Genomic DNA, 23,963 nt, shown 5'->3' with positions numbered 1-23,963 from the left:
TAACACAAAAGGATGACCCTCATGCATTGCAAATTTGCATCAAATTCAAAACAGAGTGATGCACAAAATAACTTAAAAGAAAATAATAATTTAAAACAATGAATAAAGTGTGCATGAAATAATAGGGGAAAGAAAACGTTAGGAACTTGTTACATTCACCCACACAAGGGCTGAGTAATCACACACCCCCCCTCTCTCTCTCACACTCACACTCTCCCGGCTGCGTCACTGCTTGCTTGGCATTAACGTACAGGCCTCCCGCGTCTCTTTCTCTCTTGCCCCTTCCTCATCTCTCTCACCCCCCTCTCTCTCTATATATATCTCACACACACACACACACACACACACACTTCAGAAACAAACATAGTATCAATGAGAGCATCAATAATACACCTGAGTGAAGTCTAGTAATAAAAAAAATAATAATAATCTTAAAAGTTAATCGTGAGTTAAAAAAAATAGTGGCGTTAATAGAATCGGGCGATAACGCGTTAATACCGTGTTAACTTTGACAGCCTTAATTACAACTGATAAGATTGTGACAACTGACTAGCAAAGAATTATCCTGTTGATTACTCCATACCATAATGTATTACACTATGGATGGAAAGTCAGAGAAAGGATGATGCAGCAATCTAGACACGCATGAACCAGTCCTATATTAAGAATTATTATAAAGATATTAAGATGAAATCAAATCAAATAAAATTTATTTGTAAGGCCCGACAACACACGTTCTGTTCCGTTAGGGGCTCTGCTTGGCATCACTACTGCACTATCTCGCATATGTGCACGCGCACTGAATAAAGACCACAAATGTACCTTTAATCCCAATATTCGTCTGACCACACCCCTCATCAGCTTACCTTCATAAGCAGGTGTGTGGTCACCTGCTCTCCTCCTTCTCGCTTTCACCACAAGGAAGAAGTGCCTCGGTAGATCCCCACACTTGACACCATGATGGAAGAAAGGATTAGGAGCAGCTTTGGGAAACAAGGATACGTTGACATCATATCTTTATTTTCTCTCTCACTATTTTCGAGAAAATACGGCGATATTGTCTTCGTACTGGAGTGTCTGGAAGATGATGATCATTCTAAAAACCCTCCACCGGTTTTCGTATTGGGAGCACGCCGCTGCATGCTTCTCAACTGCAGTTCCTTGCTGTGTTTGTTGGGGTGAAACCTGTCAGGCCACAGCTGAACTGTCGGACATGCCGCTGTTGAGAGAAGCGGTGCGTTCCAGGTTGGGTGAGTAGTGTTTTGCTGGCAGGCTCCACTTGTCTGTTAGTACTATGGGGGCTACTTGACAATGTTTATGGAAACCGGCCCCAGGCTAGGGTCCTTTGTTCAGCCACCTAGGCGACAGAAGGCCTTGGTCTGAAGACCATTATAGTTTTAACTAGTGGGCCGCGACCATTAACACTGGTGATCCCTGTGTGTTCTGGACGAGTGGACATCTCTCTGTCACCGTGTTAAGGCCCCATCTTTCATATTCAAATGAGAGTATTCCTTCACGAGGGGATATGTGCATGGATGTGCGATAGCGGCAGATCCATGTTCAAGTCAGCTACACAGGCCAGTTTGGTATTGTGCTGATTCCGTCGGGTGTTGGTAAAATCACCGTTGTAAAGCAGTGTTGACATCTTGTTTCTCTTTTCTCTTAAAAAGTGAGGAGAGGTTCAGAACGGCGGCCTGTCTGGGTGAGTGTTATGTCATTGTATACATGTTCAGGTGATAGCTGCTTAGCTTACGGTTAGCCAGTCAGCTGTTAACTGCTGCGTTAGCCTGCTGGGATCGCTGCATGGCCTGCTTAGGTTGGGCCTACTGTTAGCCAGTCAGCTGTTAGCTGCGGTGCTAGCATGTCGTGATCACTAGGTAACGTTAGCTTGCTGCTATAGGCCATGGCCTGGCGCGGGGTAGCTTTAGCTTCTCGCGCGCCGCCGTGAGCTCGCTTCTGGTCGCGTGCGCCGTTAGCTCGGCGTCTCGCGAGCAGGGGCAGTAGCGCCCGAACGGTTGGAGCGGCCGTTAGCTTGATGCTATTCTGTTGAACGTGCTTTGATTTTAACATGTTTTACACTCTTAACTACGACGTCATCCTTGACAGGGGATGTTTCGTCGACCCTGCCCTGAGCCAGGACGGCAAGGTTGCATCAACAAAGAGGACTGTAGTGCGGGTTGGAGCGGCGACGCTGCCCAGTTCGAACAACACAGGAGCGGCTGTGTTCCTACGGTGTCTGTGACTGCACTTCGCTGATCTACGTTCCGGGTAGGACCAGGTTTGACCAGACCTTATAACACGTCTTCTGGTTTTACTTTTCTAAATGTATTGTGAATAACGATGTTTTTCCCAAAACGTGTGTTGCTGCAATGCATTTAGGATACGACGCGGGTTATGTGTGAGCTGTTTTTGTCACTGGCAGTTAGCTTCTCCGTGCAAATCGGGATGTAATGATCTGGTTGTTGTGTGAGAAACATCATGGTGTTTATATGTACCGTGTACTCACAACTAGGGTAACTAACCTATGAAGCTATGCTTGGTGACAAGTGAGTAAAAGAATGTTCTTTTCTCAGCCTGTGATGACAATGAACAGTGTGTTCACATATTAACTGGCCGTATTGAGGGTAAAATAAGATTGTGTTTCCCCCCAGTTCCCTGGGGACTTTTTCATCCTCCTATCAGACATGTTGTGCACTAATTGTGTCTTTTGTGTGGTAGGGATGCGATGTAACCCTTAGCTTGATTGCTGAGGTTGTGCTAAAACTGCTGGAGAAACTTTATTTTCCTAAAAGAAAAGATGGTTTGGTCGCTGTCGTGTGTGCTTAGCAAGGCCTGTGGCCGATACTAATCGAGAATTATGTATTCTCTCATTGTGAAAAACGGCGTTCCTCTGTTGAGTGTTTTTGCCATTTTTTGTAGGTGATGATGGGTTGTGTGTGTCATGTGACCTACTGGACTGGCCCTCTCTATTTCTGTGTTTTTTCCTTAGTAAAAATCAGATAGCAGGTTAGCTCATGCGCTGTGTGGAGCTGTCAGACGCTGCATAGAGCTGACTATGACTGTGTCATATTCTCTTTTTGTCATTACATCGTATCATGGGTGTGGGGTCGTAAAGGGGTAAACTGGTAACCTTTCCTCTTCCCCTTGTTTCTGTCAGTCAGGGGTACACCCCCTGTCCTTCAAGGTTCCCGTCACGTGGTGGTTCGGCACGTGATGGGGGGGGGGGGGGGGGGAGTTTCCTGGTCCCACGGCCTGGTATATTGGGCGTGTGCACCGCAGGAATTCCCCCACCATAGAGTACGTCACTGTGCGCGTCTCTGTTGGTAGGACTTCCGTGTGCTGTTCAGGTCCATGTGATGGATCTGTTTCAGGGGGGTGGTCAGGGCTCCTCCTCACCAAGCGCCTATTCGGGCCTTCTGTGAGTTCGGACTCCTTCTTCCATGTGAGGGAGCCTCCATTAGAGTACAGAGCCTTCCTCCTCAGATTGTCAAAGTGAGTGGACCCTCTAGAAGGTGTCCTGTTCTATTGTATATGTATTCGATTCAATTCGATTGTTGAGTGTGTATGGGTTCAGTGCCGCTTCCCCGGAGGGCCCTAAAACCAATTTTTTACATGGCTCAAGGTGCAATATATTCTTTTCAATCTGTACAGCTCGCGTGGGAAGTCTCTCTGGGGATCCCCGTCTCCTTCCTATGGGAGGGTGGTGGGATGTAAAAATGTGAATTTTTTTTACCCCTGGCTGTGTAGACTGGGATACATACTGTTGATGCTTCCTTCTTTTCTATTCAAAAAGTGTTGGAGTTAGGAAGTGTCACACCCCTCTTGTCGTTCCCCTGGGCGCCTTGGGGATTCAATGACAGGTCTAAATAGCCTGTTCATTGATGGGGGTGTGTCCCGACGCACGTATAGTGCTAGCTCGCTGTAAACAGGCGACTGACTGGCGCGCCTTGGTTGCTTGGGGTTAAAACTGCGTTTTTATGAAGCAACTGAGATGGGGGTTTTTCCTCTTCCGACAACCAAATCCCACGACCTGGGATGGTTTTCGACGGATTCTCGTTCATGTCTGGGGGATGATGACGGAATGGATCTGAACATATGTAGAGGGGTCTCACGCCCTTGGGGTGGGCCACCGGGCGCGGTTCGCCCGAACGTCTGGGTGGCGCCTTCTTTTCATGTTAAAGATCGACACGCATATCTGCCCTTTCTCCTGGAGTAGGCATGTCGGCGTGGTTAGGGCACGGGACTGGTTCTGGTCACGCTGGTCCGGATCAGTTGAACCCGTTGTCCGCCGGGGATGCAGATCTGCTGTTCTGGTACCCTGAGGGACTTGGGCTTTTTTCAGGGGGAAAAATGCCAGGTCGGTCCGGGTGTCACAGGGTTAAGCGCTATGGAGATCCTGGTTGGGTACGTTTTTACTCAGCACTGTCGTAATGGCTTACGGCCATGCCATTCTGTACACGCTCGATCTCGTCGGATCTCGGCCGCTACACAGGTTGGTCCTGGTTAGTACTTGGTTGTTGGGAGACCGCCTGGGAATACCAAGTACGGTGTGCTTAGGGGCTGGTTCTCCATTCTTTTTCGCTCCTCTCTCACGCATGGCGAAGAGGGGCCTGTTGGGGTGGTCTTTGACCTCCTCTGGTGACCCTGTGCTTCCCGTATCGCCAGGCCCGGTCCGAGGTAATGTTCGTCGACCCGTAGGCCTGGGTTAACCCTTTTTTGAAAACTGAGACACTTGTACTGCGGTATAGCCGGTGTATACCCGCAGGTGTGTTTTGGAGTTTTTTCTTGAGGGGTTATAGGAACAACCACCGCATTGGGTAACGCCAAGGTGGTTGATTCCCTGGTGTGTTGGAGCAGTGTCAACTCTCGGGTTCACCGGTTGAGGGTGCCCCTGCACGTTCATGACGTCTGCCAATCGTGTCAGCCTTCTCTGCCTCAACCCCTCTGGGTGGGGGTTTTTAAATGGAGGCTTGGTCATGCAACAACGCCAGCATACGCCCCTTCCGCCGGGGCGGCTGTGTTCAGCTGTCCCCTCTGGCGCCTGTCTCGTCCGCAGTCTCCAGGCTAGGGTTAACAGCCTGTTGCCTGGTTTTTACCCGGTGCGCTGCCTGCTTCCGTTGGTTGACCTTTTTTGTGTGCTTACGGCCATGCTGACTGCCTGTTCTGCAGGGTCAGTGTGCCAGGCGGTGTACTATTGGGGGGACAGGGCCCGCTCGGCTTACGGCCATACCAACCTGAACACGCCCGATCTCGTCCGATCTCGGAAGCTAAGCAGGTTCTGGCCTGGTTAGTACTTGGATGGGATTCCGCCTGGGAATACCAGGTGCAGTAACTGAGGGGCCTTTGTCCGAATACGCTGGCGATGTGGGGGGCGGGGCACTACGTGCCCACCTGGTGGGGTCTTGATGCTGGCATCATGGACTTCTCCGGGCCCCCATTCTAGGGAGTCCAGTCCTTTTGGTGGGTCTGGGTCTTCCTTCGCGCTCCGCTGCTACGGCCTTGCCACGGGGTTGGGTTTGCCCTTGACCCCGTGATTCTGGGGGCAGTAACGAGGTTGTTCCTCCGTTCGTTCCCGGGTGGCATGCGGGTTGTGCGTGTGTGTAGTCGTGGGGTCAAGCCACGGTCTGCTCACCCTGTGCGTTGAGTTGCTTGAGTGCCTCTTCGCACGGTCGGGTCCGTCGCCCTCCCGTGAAGCCCCTAATAGGGGGGATGCCCTCCATTAGGGGGGGTCGGGGGGGCTCGGCCCTCCCTGTTCTGATGGTTGTGGGGGGCTGTCAGCGGGGTGTATTTGTCAGCCAGCGGCTCCGCTTGGCCTCCCCTTGTGCAGTAGTGATGCCAAGCAGAGCCCCTAACAGAACAGAACGTTAGGTTATGGCTATAACCAAGTTCTGTTAGTTAGGGGTGACGCTTGGCATCAGACGGCCGCTGCAGCCCTTGACCTCACCTTGTGGTGAAAGGTTGGGAAGGAGGAGAGCAGGTGACCACACACCTGCTTATGAAGGTAAGCTGATGAGGGGTGTGGTCAGACGAATATTGGGATTAAAGGTACATTTGTGGTCTTTATTCAGTGCGCGTGCACATATGCGAGATAGTGCAGTAGTGATGCCAAGCGTCACCCCTAACTAACAGAACTTGGTTATAGCCATAACCTAACGTTAATGTCCCCATGGGCCATACAGGTCTTCTTTAAACAAGTCAAGAAGAAACATAACAATAAGTCAAGAACAGAACAAGAACACCATAAGGTCCAACACATTTAAAATAAATGAAAGAATGCAAGCACTCCCAGACATACCCCACACGAAGGTAAGGAAAAACTCACTAAAACCTAACAAATATCCACAGTTTACCACCGTGCCCCTCTGCTCTGATGATCTAAGTAAACAGTATAATAACAAGAATAACTGTTTTCTTCTGTCTTGTATCTCTTCTGGGATATGAAAGGGCAACATGGAACTCCTTCCCCGCTCTATAAGAGGCAAGAGTGTAGATGTTTGGTAGTGAAAACTACACACTGCACCATATTTTACATCAATCAATCAATCAACGTAGACAAGTGATATATTTATATTTATTTATTAACACATGTGCTGGGAAAGTAAGACAATTATTCAATAAGCAGACCACAGCCTGCCCATGCTCTGATGCATGCTATTATATGCACACTTCTGTGCAGATAAAACTCTGAAATAACATTTAAATCCTTTACCATGTTCAAAAATAGTATAATAATAGCATATTATGAGGTTATTGATGGATTTGTCAACTCCATCAGCTTACACGTCAACTCCGTCAGACACACAATCTGATGGAGTTGACGTCTGACGGAGTTGACAAAAGGGCACACATTTTCCCTCCAAGCCTGTATTGTGCACTGCAGCTAGCTAGTTTTTTGGCAGTTGCTAGCTGTCTTAATAATCTCACTGAAACACTTGAATTCAATCCACTATTGTTTTTTTAAAAGTATAATAACGGAGAGACGGTGTTGACATGTTCCAGCTGTGACCATCGGAATATTGACATTGTTTGTCTAAAATATCAAAAAGTGTAAAACTTACCAGACCATGTGTGGTAGTGTTGCATTCACCACATTCAGGGGAAGGAAAAGGGGTCCTCAGGGATAGAGCTAGCCATGCTATTGCCTGATTTAATTAGGTTTATGAAAAGGTCTGACAGAGTTGACATAAACTGAGGACACAACTTTGATAGGTAGATTTCTATGGGCAATATTATTTGAGTTTCATGGCATGCATTATTTTATACATGTATAACCCTTATCTTTGATTTGATATGTATGTTTTCACAAGTGGAGAGGTCTTTCAAGCTTTTTTGGGCTGGTCAATAATCTGACCCCTTGCTGAGGACAAGATAATTAACATGGGAGCTTCTAACCACAGATTATACATTTAAACAAATATCCCCCAAAAAACAAATATATTTGCTAAAACATAACATCAGTATACACAATACCTTTAGATGTAACTTTGTGAATATGTCAATCATTATGAATTTCTTTCTTTTTTATATAAATTAGACTTTTCTATGTAGGACATGTTTTGTCCGAACTCTCAAGAATCAGTGATATATATATATATATATATATATATATATATATATATATATATATATATATATATATATATATATATATATATATATATATATATATATATATATATATATATATATATATATATATATCCACCTGTCTGTACATACCTGCACATAATCCTTTTACACATCTAATATATCTATATCTGTACATATCCCTTAACCTACTCTTACTAGTTACGCTGCTGGCCAGTATGACTACAACCATACTGTCTTTATACCTGTATCACTGTACATATTGGTATTACAACTCTGTACATCTGATTATCACTACACCCAGTAGTACTAATTTATACCCAGTTTAATCACCTGTACATTGTATATCACTATTGCACTTTACTGTTACATTTGCACTCTGTTTGGATGCCAAACCTATTTGTGTTGTACTGTACTTTTACTGTATAATGACAATACATTTTAATCGAATCGAATGAGCCCCAGTCACTGGTCACTTCGCTTGAGAGGAGAGGAAGGCAGCAAGCTAGATTGCAAAAATGTCACACAGACACACGTACACACACTTAATTAAATTTATTTTCAAAGGTATGCCTATAAATTACATTGCACACACGCGCATGCACACACACACACACACACACACACAAGCACAAGCACAGACAGTTGAAATACTTATAAATCTACCAATTTGGTTATACAGTACTTACATAAGATACAAATATTCCAGAGGTCCAATTTTCTTTTTTTTTTATATATTTTTTTGGCGTTTTATCGCTTTATTTATTCTACTGGGCAGTCCAGTAGAGAGAGACAGAGGAGGAATGGGAGACAGAGTGGGGGGAAGACATTCGGCAAATAACGACGGGTTCGGAAGTCGAACCCGGGTCGGCCGTGTCGCGGCTGAGCGCGCTATGTGGTTCGCCACTGGGGCGCCCGAGGTCCAATTGTTTAATGACAATCAAGAGTACAAAGAACATAGTCTGTCACAACATTACACTTGTGCTGTACATTTTTACTATCCTTTTCTGTTATTGTATGCACTATGCTGCTCATTTTTTATATGATAAAAATGGACTGGTCAATAAACTGGACTGGTCGGACAACACTGAGGCCCTCTACAGGAATGGACAGAGTAGGCTGTTCTTCCTGAGGAGACTCAGGTCGTTCGACGTGTGCAACCGACTGCTGCTATCTTTCTACCAGTCAGTTGTAGCCAGCGTCCTCTTTTTTGCGGTGGTGTGCTGGGGGGCAACATCAACTCGAGGGACTCCAGCAAGCTGAACAAGCTGGTGAAGAAGGCTAGCTCTGTAGTGAGTGGTGAGCTGGATAACCTAGAGGTGGTGGCTGAGAGGAGGATGAGGAAAAAGCTAGAAGCCATCCTGGAGAACCCCTCCTACCCCCTCTACGAGGAGCTAGCCAGAATGAAGAGCACATTCAGCCTAAGACTCCCCCCCCCCCAAGCAGCCATCAGGCTCTACAACAAAGGGCTATATAAATTAAATTAATTATTATTATTATTATTATTATTATTATTATTATTATTATTATTATTATTATTATTATTATTATTATTATTATTATTATTATTATTATTATTATTATTATTATTATTATTATTATTATTATTTTTCTTTTTTTATTAACAAAGGGCTTGGGCGCTGCCAGAATTATCACTGTCACAACTCGGGACTTGAGAACTAGAACTAGAGACTCACATCACCGTACTGACTATCTTGTATTTTGCACTAGAGACTAATATCACTGGACTATCTTGTGTTTGTACTTTTTTTTAATATTATATTGTATTTGTATCTATACTTTAAGTGTACCTATAGTTACGTGTATATAGGAATGTGAAGCTATGCATCCCCCACCCTGTACCCCCCCCCCCCCGCCCCCCCCCCCCATGAAGAAGGCACGACAACGCCTCTACTTCCTCAGGCGCCTAAGGAAGTTCCAAGTCAGTCAGAAGATCCTTAGGAACTTCTACTCATGTACAATAGAGAGCATCCTGACTGGCAACATCACCTCCTGGTTTGGGAATAGCACTGCACAAGACCGTAGCAGACTACAAAGAGTGACACGTTCAGCCGAACGCACAATTGGAGGGGGGCTTCCCACCCTCCAGAACATTTACAACAAGCGGTGCAGGGGGAAGGCTAAGAGAATCATCAAGGACTCCAGCCACCCGAACAACTGCCTCTTTGAACTGCTGCGGTCAGGCAAGCGATACCGGAGTCTTAAGGCGAGCACAGAAAGACTCAGAAGAAGCTTCTATCCCCAGGCCATCATGCTGCTAAACGAACAATAAACACTATGCAACAACCATCAAATGCACACAGCACACACACCCACACGCACACACTCACTTAAACAAACAACACACTGCAGCACCCACTCTCCACACTTTAGATCACACAATCACACTTTATATTTATTGATAAAGGATTTGCACTACAACTCGTACACCTACTGTAAATTGTACCTAAATTGCACCTCATCCCATTTCTGCCTTGCACTATATAGTATTGTATATTAGTACACTGCATAGTATTGTATATTATATGGTAACTCAGTTACGTCTATTCTGCATCGAACATTGTACATATGTCTATACTGAACACTGTGACCTCATTTTTTTTACTTCTAATTTACATGCTATACTATGTTATTTTATTTCATACTTATCTTGTCTTGCACAGTCTCTGGAGCGTAACAGTAAGAAGCATTTTGTATAAAAGTATTCTGTACTTCTGTATGACAACTATTAAAGAAACTTGAAACTTGCTGCTTTGACACCCGCAAAAATCTCACACACCGATGGCAGAGGCAACCATGCAAGGTGCCAACCTGTTAGGGGTTAACGTGTCTTGCTCAAGGACACATCGACGCGCTGCCCGCGAGGAGCGGGAATTGAACCGGGAACCTTCCGACTACCAGACAATGCCTCTACCTCCTGAGCCACTTGTACTACGTGTGTTGTTGCTGTTGCTGGGGCGAGGAGCCAAGAAACTACAGGAGGTCTGGGGACTACAGGAGGTCTAGGGACTACAGGAGGTCTAGGGACTACAGGAGGTCTGGGGACTACAGGAGGTCTGGGGACTACAGGAGGGCTAGGGACTACAGGAGGTCTGGGGACTACAGGAGGTCTGGGGACTACAGGAGGTCTGGGGACTACAGGAGGGCTAGGGACAACAGGAGGGCTAGGGACTACAGGAGGTCTGGGGACTACAGGAGGTCTGGGGACTACAGGAGGTCTGGGGACTACAGGAGGTCTGGGGACTACAGGAGGTCTGGGGACTACAGGAGGGCTAGGGACTACAGGAGGTCTGGGGACTACAGGAGGTCTGGGGACTACAGGAGGTCTGGGGACTACAGGAGGTCTGGGGCTAGGGACTACAGGAGGTCTGGGGACTACAGGAGGTCTAGGGACTACAGGAGGTCTGGGGACTACAGGAGGTCTGGGGCTAGGGACTACAGGAGGTCTGGGGACTACAGGAGGTCTGGGGACTACAGGAGGTCTGGGGACTACAGGAGGTCTGGGGACTACAGGAGGTCTGGGGACTACAGGAGGTCTGGGGACTACAGGAGGTCTGGGGACTACAGGAGGTCTGGGGACTACAGGAGGTCTGGGGCTAGAGGAGGTCTGGGGACTAGAGGAGGTCTGGGGCTAGGGACTACAGGAGGTCTGGGGACTACAGGAGGTCTAGGGACTACAGGAGGTCTGGGGACTACAGGAGGTCTAGGGACTACAGGAGGTCTGGGGACTACAGGAGGTCTAGGGACTACAGGAGGTCTGGGGACTACAGGAGGTCTAGGGACTACAGGAGGTCTGGGGACTACAGGAGGTCTGGGGACTACAGGAGGTCTGGGGACTACAGGAGGTCTGGGGCTAGGGACTACAGGAGGTCTGGGGACTACAGGAGGTCTGGGGACTACAGGAGGTCTGGGGACTACAGGAGGTCTGGGGACTACAGGAGGTCTGGGGACTACAGGAGGGCTAGGGACTACAGGAGGTCTGGGGACTACAGGAGGTCTGGGGACTACAGGAGGTCTGGGGACTACAGGAGGTCTGGGGACTACAGGAGGTCTGGGGACTACAGGAGGGCTAGGGACTACAGGAGGTCTGGGGACTACAGGAGGTCTGGGGACTACAGGAGGTCTGGGGACTACAGGAGGTCTAGGGACTATAGGAGGTCTGGGGACTATAGGAGGTCTGGGGACTACAGGAGGTCTGGGGACTACAGGAGGTCTGGGGACTACAGGAGGGCTGGGGCTAGGGACTACAGGAGGTCTGGGGACTACAGGAGGTCTGGGGACTACAGGAGGTCTGGGGACTACAGGAGGGCTGGGGACTATAGGAGGTCTAGGGACTACAGGAGGTCTGGGGACTACAGGAGGTCTGGGGACTATAGGAGGTCTGGGGACTACAGGAGGTCTGGGGACTATAGGAGGTCTGGGGACTACAGGAGGTCTGGGGACTACAGGAGGGCTGGGGCTAGGGACTACAGGAGGTCTGGGGACTACAGGAGGTCTGGGGACTACAGGAGGTCTGGGGACTACAGGAGGGCTGGGGACTATAGGAGGTCTGGGGACTACAGGAGGTCTGGGGACTACAGGAGGGCTAGGGACTACAGGAGGTCTAGGGACTACAGGAGGTCTGGGGACTACAGGAGGTCTGGGGACTACAGGAGGTCTGGGGACTACAGGAGGTCTGGGGACTACAGGAGGTCTGGGGACTATAGGAGGTCTGGGGACTACAGGAGGTCTGGGGACTACAGGAGGTCTGGGGACTACAGGAGGTCTGGGGACTACAGGAGGTCTGGGGCTAGGGACAAAATAAACTCCTCTACACTGTAAAAGGACAGGGAGGTGACAAAATAAACTCCTCTACACTGTAAAAGAACAGGGACGTGACAAAATAAACCACTCTACAGGAGGGCTAGGGACTACAGGAGGTCTAGGGACTACAGGAGGTCTGGGGACTACAGGAGGTCTAGGGACTACAGGAGGTCTAGGGACTACAGGAGGTCTGGGGACTACAGGAGGGCTAGGGACTACAGGAGGTCTAGGGACTACAGGAGGTCTGGGGACTACAGGAGGTCTGGGGACTATAGGAGGTCTGGGGACTATAGGAGGTCTGGGGACTACAGGAGGTCTGGGGACTATAGGAGGTCTGGGGACTATAGGAGGTCTGGGGACTACAGGAGGTCTGGGGACTACAGGAGGTCTGGGGACTACAGGAGGTCTGGGGACGACAGGAGGTCTGGGGACTACAGGAGGTCTGGGGACTACAGGAGGTCTGGGGACTACAGGAGGTCTGGGGACTACAGGAGGTCTAGGGACTATAGGAGGTCTGGGGACTATAGGAGGTCTGGGGACTACAGGAGGTCTGGGGACTACAGGAGGTCTGGGGACTACAGGAGGGCTGGGGCTAGGGACTACAGGAGGTCTGGGGACTACAGGAGGTCTGGGGACTACAGGAGGTCTGGGGACTACAGGAGGGCTAGGGACTACAGGAGGTCTGGGGACTACAGGAGGTCTGGGGACTACAGGAGGTCTGGGGACTACAGGAGGTCTGGGGACTACAGGAGGTCTAGGGACTATAGGAGGTCTGGGGACTATAGGAGGTCTGGGGACTACAGGAGGTCTGGGGACTACAGGAGGTCTGGGGACTACAGGAGGTCTGGGGACTACAGGAGGTCTGGGGCTAGGGACAAAATAAACTCCTCTACACTGTAAAAGGACAGGGACGTGACTAAATAAAGTCCTCTACACTGTAAAAGGACAGGGAGGTGACAAAATAAACTCCTCTACACTGTAAAAGGACAGGGAGGTGACAAAATAAACTCCTCTACACTGTAAAAGAACAGGGACGTGACAAAATAAACTCCTCTACACTGTAAAAGAACAGGGACGTGACAAAATAAACCGCTCTACACTGTAAAAGAACAGGGACGTGACAAAATAAACCACTCTACACTGTAAAAGAACAGGGACGTGACAAAATAAACCACTCTACACTGTAAAAGAACAGGGACGTGACAAAATAAACCACTCTACACTGTAAAAGGACAGGGATGTGACTAAATAAACTTGACACTTGATCTGGATACCTAGCATAAACTGAACAGAATCTTGGTAGTTGTTTGGCTTTTTTCTTTGTCATGTGATCTTCAGAAACATGTACAAGGCTGTTCAAATATCAAAACCATTAGCCTACAATTGTCACAGCCTCCAATACTGTGTGTGCAGCCAAGAGCTGATACGACTTGGTCAGCTTGTCCAAGAAAGCTTGAACATATTGAGCTAGCACACACACACACGCATGCATGTGTGCACACACACGCACACACACACACACACACACACGAATACATTGTAAAACATGCCATTCAGAACAGAAAATTGCCTTAAGCTATTAACATAAATTACCTTCACTCAATTTCAGTGAAGATCAAAATTGCACTAAAATAATTGAAGAAACACACTATCAAATGATAATGCAGATGAGGGTAAATTGAATGTGATTAGATGAACAAATAGGAGAAACTAGGATTGGGGATGGGCAGTGGTATATGACAGTGCATAGGGTGGTTTTTTGGTGGGCCTGATCTCTGCAAACGACGAGAGGGCCTACCTGGGAGAGGTGGAGAACCTGGCGCTGTGGTCAGCAAAACCAAAGAACTGATTGTGGATTTTAGGAGGTCGGGGGCAAGGAACTACAGCCCCCTCAGCATCTAAGGGGCACCGGTTGAGAGAGTGAACAATTTCAAGTACCTTGGAGTCCACATATCCGAGGACTTGACATGGACCACACACATAGACAGTGTAGTGAAGAAGGCACGGCAGCGCCTCTATTTCCTTAGATTTCTAAGGAAGTCAGAGGATCTTAAAGAACTTCTACTCATGCACAATGGAGAGCATCCTGACTGGTAACATCACCTCCTGGTTTCGGAATAGCACCGCACACGACTGGCTCGATCAGCCGAACACACAATTGGAGGTGGGCTTCCCGCTCTCCAGGACATTTACACCAAGCGTTGCAGGGCCAAGGCTAAGAGATCAGATCAGGCTGCTCAGTGTAACACAATTCATGTATTCTACATTCATTTCATCTACATGCACACACTCGCTTTAAAAAAATGTATACCGTATTTTATCTATTTATTCTTACACCCCCCTCACAGTGAGCTGTGGTGTTCCACAAGGAAGCATACTAGGACCGCTACTCTTCCTAATTTATGCAAATGACATGTCGTCAGCCTGTGACTGCAACTTGTTCCTGTTTGCGGACGACTCAGCCCTGCTGGTCTCTGACAAGAACAAGTTGCAGGTTGAAAAAACCCTCAGCTCGGAACTAGGCAGAATCTGCATATGGCTCGCTGATAACAAACTATCATTACACATGGGCAAAACAGAGTCCATTCTCTTCGGTTCAAATAACAAACTCAGCAAGACCGACGGCTTCTCAGCTGCAGTGGGTGACAATATTGTCACAAGGAAAGACGAAATTACCTACCTGGGTTCCATCCTAGAGGCTAATCTTTCCTGTGACAAAATGGCATCCAATGTAATAAAAAAAAGTCAACCAACTAACTAGATTCTTGTACCGGATCTCCTCTCTGGTAAACAAGAATACCCTGATGACTCTGGCAGGAGCACTCATTCAAGGGTACTACGACTATGCGTGCACCTCATGGTACCAAAGCACCTCAAAGGCGCTTAAAACAAAATTACAAACATCACAAAACAAACTGGTCAGACTACTACTTGACCTTACCCCCAGAACCCACCTCACCCCTGCCCACTTTGACAACCTAGGATGGCTTAGAGTAGACGACAGAGTACAGCAACTTGCAATGGGCCTGGTCTACAAGATACACTATACGACCGGGGTGCCCATGTACATGTCAAAATACTTCCCAAAGGTCAGTGAATACCACAACCACTACACCAGAGGAAGCTCAACAAATCATGTTAAACCCAGATTCGGCTCAAACAAGGGACTAAATACGTTTCGCAATTATGCCACATCAATGTGGAACGCCCTACCCAAAGCTGTAAAGGAATGTGAATCCCTACCCACATTCAAAACCACTCTTAAAGAGCACCTACGGGAGGCTGCAATTCGAAACTGGCCACCGTAAATGCCCAAAACCCCCACCACCTCCTAATAGACAGTCTCCTCCCCACCGCATGTATATATTCCCTCCCCACCGTATGTATATCTCTCTCCCACCCACCCACCCCCTCCTAATGTACAGTCCCCTCCCCATCATATGTATATACTCTGTCAGGATCTAGGGGTAACAGTACTGTATATTTGAATACCGTTTATGTCACAAATGTATCAGTACTAAATACCTATATGTCCCTATGCCATAAATGTCATGTATGTTGTGTATGTCATAAATGTCTATATGAATTGAAAATGGGGGACCCTGATGGAAACAAGACAAAAGTCTTTCTCTGGTCTGCATCCCCTTAACAATTGTATGTATTGAGCCGTACTGTATTGTACCCATTCTGCAATCTGTTAAATAAAGTTTTCATTCATTCATTCATTCATTCATTCATTCATTCATTCATTCACACTTTTGCACTATCTCTTCTACCTCATTTAGCATTTTTTGGCATTTTAGTTTTGTATATTATATATTTTGTATAGTGTTTGGTCTTTTACTCGTTACTGTATGAAGCACCATCCCAGGAGGCTCATACAGAAACAAGCATTTCACTATAATGTACCTGAGTGACAAATCAAGCAAAACGTGAAACTTCAACTTCAACTATTACAAATGTTTTAGGTAATGGGTGTTAGGGTTAGAGTTAGAGATAGTTTCATAAAAGGATGAAGACTTGAAGACTTTGTAGTTTGGCCAAAAACTGACCCCGGGGCGGGGTCCGATCTATGATCAACCCTGTGCAAACATTATGAAAGATATGAAAGTGTCTTCCGTGTTTCACCAGCAGGGGGCGACAACGAATTACATTTGTTACACTCACTCTTCCCAATCTATGATGTTCTCTTCTGGGTACTTCTCCCATGAGAGTTGCGCAAAGTCCTGTTGCCGGTGGAGCTGCGGGGGATAGTTACGTGTATCGAGCACTTCGTTCTGTTCCATAGATCTCCTCCTCCCTTCTCCTTTAGCTCTTTGCACTTGCACCTCTTCAACGTGAGCGCACCATGTGCCGATTCCATCCTGCGCTATTAACGTACTTTTATACGCTGGGATGATTGTCTCTGACCCGAGGAGGCTATAATGAGATGTAAGTTGTAACTAGATTGCCTCCAATTGGCCTTTTATGGTTATAATTATATAATCGTCAAAGCTCAATTTAAACCATACATTGCATTTGCAGCGTCTCTTCTTGGATCAATCTGTGCGCTTCTTTTGCTTCTGCGGGAACCTGTATGCAGCGGCGATGAGGTCACCTCCAATACAGGTACAGTGGGCAATCTTTCACTGAGGGGGAAAAACTGCATTTGAAATAGGAAGACACGTTTTTACCTTGAAAATGTTAGTCCGGCTTAAAAGTTAAAGGGAAAATCCAATCCACCCTAAACAGAATTTATTTCAGTGATTTTAGACAGTGAAGTCAATATCTATAAACATAGACAAATAAGCATATACACACAACAGTTATCTGAAAATCAGAGCATAGAATTGAATATGTGACGTCACCAACTGACCATTTTTAGAGGCATTGACAATTTGAAGAATCCACACAGACCTCTGCCAAGGACTAACAATCTCCCCTCTCTCTGCCATTACTTTCACATGCAACATTTTACGTGGTATAGGTAGGTGAGACAGAAACATGAGTTGCTACTATTGCCAGCCTCAACAGACCCATAGGCTATAAATCCATAATGGTGGCACTGGCACAAGAGGAAAGGTCACAGGGTCACCAAAATCCTATATGACTAACAGGAAATAGGCGTATTTGAAAACGGAAGGTTTGGCCTGATGGGGTGCTATGAGGTAATTTGTTCCTCTCATCGTCATGAATGGGCTCAGCATTTTTAAGAATCAACCATGGTGGTTGCGGTAGCTGGACACTATCCTGGAGAACCCCACCCCAGCCCACCCCACCCCCCCTCTATGAAAAGCTAGCTAAGATGAGCAGCATGTTCAGCCACAAATCACCTTGGTCAGTCCTTTGTGCCAGTAGCCATCAGGCTCCACAGCCGTGGGCGAGGACTGACCTGGCCAATGGCTGGAGAACTAACAGCTGGGGGGCTTGAGATTAGAACTGTTCAACTCTTAACTACTGAAGCCTGCACAGACTCTGGTGCATTATATTTACCCAGGGTAGGTTCTCTGAGCACGAAGGCTCTTTTTCCATTCACACCTGGGAGCTGCCCAGTACAACCACAGTCTGACACTGTGCAACTCCACTGGAGCAGTTGGGGGTTAAAGTGCCTTGCTCAAGGGCTGAGGGTACGGGAGAGAGTTATTCATTCACTTCCCCCTCCAGATTTCTCCTGCCGGTGCGCCGGGGATCGAACCGGCGATCTTCTGGGCACAAACCCACTTCTAGGGCTATACCGAATGCTTCAAAGCTTCGAAGCTTCGATCATAATGTTGACATTCAAATTCTAAATCAACATTCGAATTAAATTTTTTTTATAAAAAAAAAAAAGTTATTTTTTTTATTTTTTTAATCTTTATTTTTTGTGTCTATTCAATCTGTTTAAACCAATGGGGGTTTTCTTCACAGTTGCCGTTAAAGATTAGGCTACACTAATATTATAATATTATACTATAAGACGTCCCATCACCATCACTTTCATACCAACCGTGCCCTTATTGGATTATTTATGTTGACGAAACTGATGAGTTATATTCATTAAAGAAAGTTGATTTAATAAAAGAAAAAGACTCATTTAATCAGATTAATCACTTTATTCAAATTGAGGATTTAGTTAAAAATTATTTTTTATTTTATTTTTTTGAAGTAAATCTTTTTTTATAGACATTCGAAGCTTCGTTCGAATACTTTAATCGAAGCTTCAAATGTTAAAAAATGGCATTCGGTACAGCCCTACCCACTTCTCTAACCTTTAGGCCACCGCTGTCCGGCTGACCAGACCCTCACCTTTATTTTCTTTTATTTTTCATATTTTACATTAAAAAAAATCCATTCAACTGATGCTTTTCTCCAAAACGACTTACAAATTGTCTCAACAAGTCAGCCGGAGGGGTACACCTCTGGCGGCTAAGGGTAAGTGATATTGTTCGTAGCAGTGCCGAATTTAAGTGCTTCGCTTTGAGTGCACAGTAGTATAGACATAGTAGCACAGTAGGTAGTAGTATATGCACAGTAGGTAGTAGTATAGGCATTGTACATAGCAGATCGTTGTATATGTAACGGTTGTGACAACGTCACCTCAAACTTCGATGCCCCAGGGCGGCTAAGTGGCGCAGTGGGCAAGGCGCTCACCACTAACGCAGGAGATGCTGGGTTTGAGCCCAGCTCTCGGCGTTGCTTCCGGCTTGGCTGGTCGTTCATACTAATACAATTGACAGTATTAGGGGGTGGAAAAGCCGGTGGGTGGGGATCGGACGTTGTGGACAGCGACTCCTACAGGTCGGTTGGTGCGCCTGTACAGCAGAATCAGGAAGTATCGGGGGCAGCGTGAGCCTCCCACGCGTTACTCCTCGCCACTGAGAGATCGCGCTGTGCAGGTGAAAAGATGCGACGGCTGCCTCCTCGTGTACCGGAGGGGACACGTGATGCAAGGTTTCGTCCACATTGCAGCCGGCTTGTGGGAGGCATGGTCTAGCAACGTTCGAGACAGGGGAGGGTAGAATTGGACGATACGAAATTGGGATGGGAGAAAAAATAGAAAATGGGAGAAAAAAGCAGATAAAAAAAAATTAAGATATTAATTGAAAAAGCGTGTTTTTAGTCGACGACTGTGATGGTTTCAGCTGTCCTGACTGTGATGGTTTCAGCTCCTGACTGTGGTGGTTTCAGCTGTCCTGACTGGTGGTTTCAGCTGTCTGTCCCGACTGTGGTGGTTTCAGCTGTCCTGACTGGTGGTTTCAGCTGTCCTGCCTGTGATGGTTTCAGCTGTCCTGACTGTGGTGGTTTCAGCTGTCTGTCCCGACTGTGGTGGTTTCAGCTGTCCTGACTGGTGGTTTCAGCTGTCCTGCCTGTGATGGTTTCAGCTGTCCTGACTGTGGTGGTTTCAGCTGTCTGTCCCGACTGTGGTGGTTTCAGCTGTCCTGACTGGTGGTTTCAGCTGTCCTGACTGGTGATTTCAGCTGTCCTTACTGTGGTGGTCTCAGCTGTCCTGACTGTGGTGGTCTCAGCTGTCCTGACTGTGGTGGTCTCAGCTGTCCTGACTGTGGTGGTTTCAGCTGTCCTGACTGTGGTGGTTTCAGCTGTCCTGATTGTGATGGTTTCAGCTGTCCTGACTGTGATGGTTTCAGCTGTCCTGACTGTGGTGGTTTCAGCTGTCCTGACTGATGGTTTCAGTTGTCCTGACTGTGATGGTTTCAGCTGTCCTGACTGTGATGGTTTCAGTTGTCCTGACTGTGATGGTTTCAGCTGTCCTGACTGTGATGGTTTCAGCTGTCCTGACTGTGGTGGTTTCAGCTGTCCTGACTGTGATGGTTTCAGCTGTCCTGACTGTGATGGTTTCAGCTGTCCTGACTGTGGTGGTTTCAGCTGTCCTGACTGATGGTTTCAGCTGTCCTGACTGTGGTGGTTTCAGCTGTCCTGACTGTGGTGGTTTCAGCTGTCCTGACTGATGGTTTCAGTTGTCCTGACTGTGATGGTTTCAGCTGTCCTGGCTGTGGTGGTTTCAGCTGTCCTGACTGTGATGGTTTCAGCTGTCCTGACTGTGGTGGTTTCAGCTGTCCTGGCTGTGGTGGTTTCAGCTGTCCTGACTGATGGTTTCAGCTGTCCTGACTGTGGTGGTTTCAGCTGTCCTGACTGATGGTTTCAGTTGTCCTGACTGTGATGGTTTCAGCTGTCCTGGCTGTGGTGGTTTCAGCTGTCCTGACTGTGATGGTTTCAGCTGTCCTGACTGTGGTGGTTTCAGCTGTCCTGACTGTGGTGGTTTCAGCTGTCCTGACTGATGGTTTCAGCTGTCCTGACTGATGGTTTCAGCTGTCCTGACTGATGGTTTCAGCTGTCCTGACTGATGGTTTCAGTTGTCCTGACTGGGGTGGGAAGTTGGTTCCACCACCGTGGAGCCAGGACAGAGAATAGCCTGCTTAATTTCAATGACCCCCCAGGATCCAGGTGGGATCTTGAGGGAGTGCAGTTAGAGACCATTCACCGGAAGTAGGAGGGAACTGTTCCCTTTGTCGCACAAAAAGTGAAGCCATATCATCCAGGCAGAAATATCGGAGAGGCAGGCTGAGATTCGTTCAGAGATATTCCTCTCCTGAGGGAGGAGAAGAGAGGAAGAGTTGAGTGTCATCAGCATAGCAGTGGTATGAGAAGGCATGAGAAGTGATAATGTTACCCAAAGATTTGGTGTAGAGGGAGAAGAGGAGGTGTCCAAGGACCGAGCCATGGGGGACACCTGTCTGTAGGGGACGGGGGGCCGACAGGGTGCCTCTCCATGATACTTTACAGGAGCGGTCGTCATAGTAGGATGACAGCCATGCCACTCACAGAACCTGCAACTCCCATTCCTGCAAGGGATGAAAGGAGAATCTGATGGTTGACTGTGTCAAAGACTGCTGACAGGTCCAGGAGAATCAGGACAGAGCAGAGGCCGTTTGTTCTTGCTAAGTGAAGAGCTGGAGTGACCAGTCTTGAATAGGGTTGGGTACCGTTCACATTTGAATCGATACCGGTACCCAACGGTACCTTTTTTCAGTACTTAGTCTCTAAAAATGTAATCTACCTACCTCAGTTGTAAAAAATGTGGCCAAACTTCAAATGATTTATTATCATTATTATTTATTTAGAACAATTTGTTAATATATACGTATATACTAGTGATGCACGATATATCGGCCGCCGATATAATATCGGCCGATATGGCAGTTTTTTTACACATCGGTATCGGTCCGATATCAAGATAGGGCCGATATTTATATAATTTTTTTTTTTTTTTTTTTTTTTATCTTTTTTTTTCTTCTTTTTACATGTTTTGGCCTTAAATAGTTTCAAAATATCAGTCATTTCTGAAAATAAGTTACAAAAGTAAAAAAACTGCGTTTTGGAAAATAGCTCTTTATTTGATTATCATAAAAAAGCGTTTTCTATACAGAGATATCGACATCGGTAAATATCGGTATCGGCCAGAACAGCAATATTAATATCGGTTATCGGTATCGGCCACAATTTTCACATCGGTGCATCACTAGTATATACACACACACACATAAAAAATAATGTTTTACAAAATAACAAGTATAAAACGATTAAACAAACCACTCTAGCAGCAATGAATTATTCTGTGGAACTAAAAGGCACACATCTATATATTTAAATAAATATACCTGAAGATGCTGAACAACTGCTTTGTTGTTGTTGAATCAAGTTAAATCCTAGGTAAGCGTGTATTGTGCGTGTGAGCGTTGACGTGAACGTGTGGCACAGCACACTCCATAGGTTTAGTTTTGCGGTAAATGAAACGTTGACGTCATCGGACAAAAAATAAATGAATAAATTGTAGTACCGACGTGATTCGGTCGATACCCTTAAAAGTACCGGATTCTGTACTCATCCCTAGTGACCAGTCTTGAAGCTTGACTGATTTGGGTCTAGGGAGGCTGTTCTGTAATAGATCCATCAGTGAGCTGGTTGGCTATGGCGTGTTCAAGTGATTTAGAGAGAAAAGACAGAAGAGAGACAGCAGGTAATTCTATGACAGTGGGGTTCATGTTTTATTTTATTTTTATGAACAATGTGACGCTGGTTTCTTTGAGAGAGGGTTTGATGGATGCAGTCAGGACTGTGAGGATGTGTGTTGTGGTGGTCTGGAGGATTGGGGAGGGTGTCGGGTCTAGCTGGCGTGTAGTGGGACGTTCGATGTCACCAGTGTCAGAACTTCAGCGTCTGAAAGATGACAAAGTGAAAGATGAGGCATTTTATCTTGTTCTTTACCTTCTATTCTGATATTTGTATTCTCTATATTGTCATTTCTATTACCTTGTCTACCTCCCCTCCCCCATGCTGCTATGACCCCTGAATTTCCCCAAGATTAACTGGACTTTGAAGAAGTCTTTATTCATTGCACACATTGACAATGTCGTCATGCAGTGACACACACATGCAATGGGCGGCACACACAGATACACACACATGCAATCTTTTCTTTTTTGGGTCACAGTCAGATGAAATGTTCCTCTCTGCGTTTGACCCATCCCGTCGTACTTCCCCCCATGGGCAGCCGGGAGCAGACATGGGCTGCGGCGTGGGTCCGCGCCCCGGGGACCAATCCAAGTGCTCCTGTCCGTCTTCGTCAGGGACGCGACAGTGTTAGAGATCTGTTCTGCATGTTTTTCCATTGGGCTTATCTTATCGGGAGGGGAAACCCTTGCGAGCACAGAGAGAACATGCAAACTCCACACTACTCCACAGTACTGTTAAACAGATCCTAGTAGATAATATATACATACGAGGGGGAGGGAAATGTACATTAGGAGGGGGTGGGTGGGTGGGTGGGTGTTAGGACATTTACGGGGGCCAGTTTTGAATTGCAGCCTCCCGAAGGTGCTCTTTGAGAGCGGTTTTGAAGGTGGGTAGGGATTCACATTTTTTTATGGCTGTGGGTAGGGCGTTCCACATTGTTTTGTTGTGGCATAATTGCGAAACGTGTTTAGTCCCTTGTTTGAGCCGAATCTGGGTTGCACATGATTTGTGGAGCTCCCTCTGGTGTTATGGTCATGGCATTCACTGACCTTTGGGAAGTACCCCAACATGTACATGGGTACCTTGGTGGTGTAGTGTATCTTGTAGACCAGGCCCATTGCAAGTTGTTGTACTCTGTCGTCTACTCTAAGCCATCCTTAGGTTGTCAAAATGGGCAGGGGTGAGGTGTGTTTTAGGAGTAAGGTCAAGGGGTAATTACAACCTGAACTGTAGAGGTTTGCGTGTATGTGTGTGTTTGTGTGTGTGGGGGGGGGGGGGTGTGGGGGTGTGTGTGTGTGCATGCGTGCATGTGTGTATGTGTGTGTGGGTGTGTGTGTGCGTGTATGTGTGTGGGGGGGGGGGGTGTGCATGTGTGCGTGCATGTGTGTATGTGTGTGTAGGCAAGTCTAGTCTTGTGTCTGTTTTGCCAAGTTTCCGTTACCAGTGGGTTAGGTGTTTCTAGCCAGGGGTGCATGTAAGGCATGTCCACAAGAGGTGATGAACGTATTGCTAATGTTGAGCCAGACGCTAAGGTTCCTGAGCCAGATTCTAAGGTTTCCCCT

At 46.9% G+C, this 23,963-nt stretch overlaps 1 protein-coding gene across 1 annotated transcript in view; it reads left to right on the top strand.

The window, feature by feature from the left end:
• Positions 1–16,635: 16,635 nt before the first annotated feature.
• Positions 16,636–23,963, top strand: part of LOC311237541 (prostaglandin G/H synthase 1-like) — a 34,693-nt gene continuing 27,365 nt past the window's right edge. Inside the window, exons 1-2 of the mRNA XM_084325483.1 lie at positions 16,636–16,842; positions 16,936–17,019. Coding sequence (XP_084181609.1) covers positions 16,836–16,842; positions 16,936–17,019 — 91 coding nt within the window. The 5' untranslated portion in view covers positions 16,636–16,835. The remainder of the gene's footprint in view (positions 16,843–16,935; positions 17,020–23,963) is intronic.

Source organism: Notolepis coatsorum (genome assembly GCF_963971535.1).
Source record: "Notolepis coatsorum genome assembly, chromosome: 11".
Taxonomy (NCBI): domain Eukaryota; kingdom Metazoa; phylum Chordata; class Actinopteri; order Aulopiformes; family Paralepididae; genus Notolepis; species Notolepis coatsorum.
The sequence above is the reverse complement of the archived record's forward strand: the minus strand, read 5'-3'. Positions and strand labels throughout refer to the sequence as shown.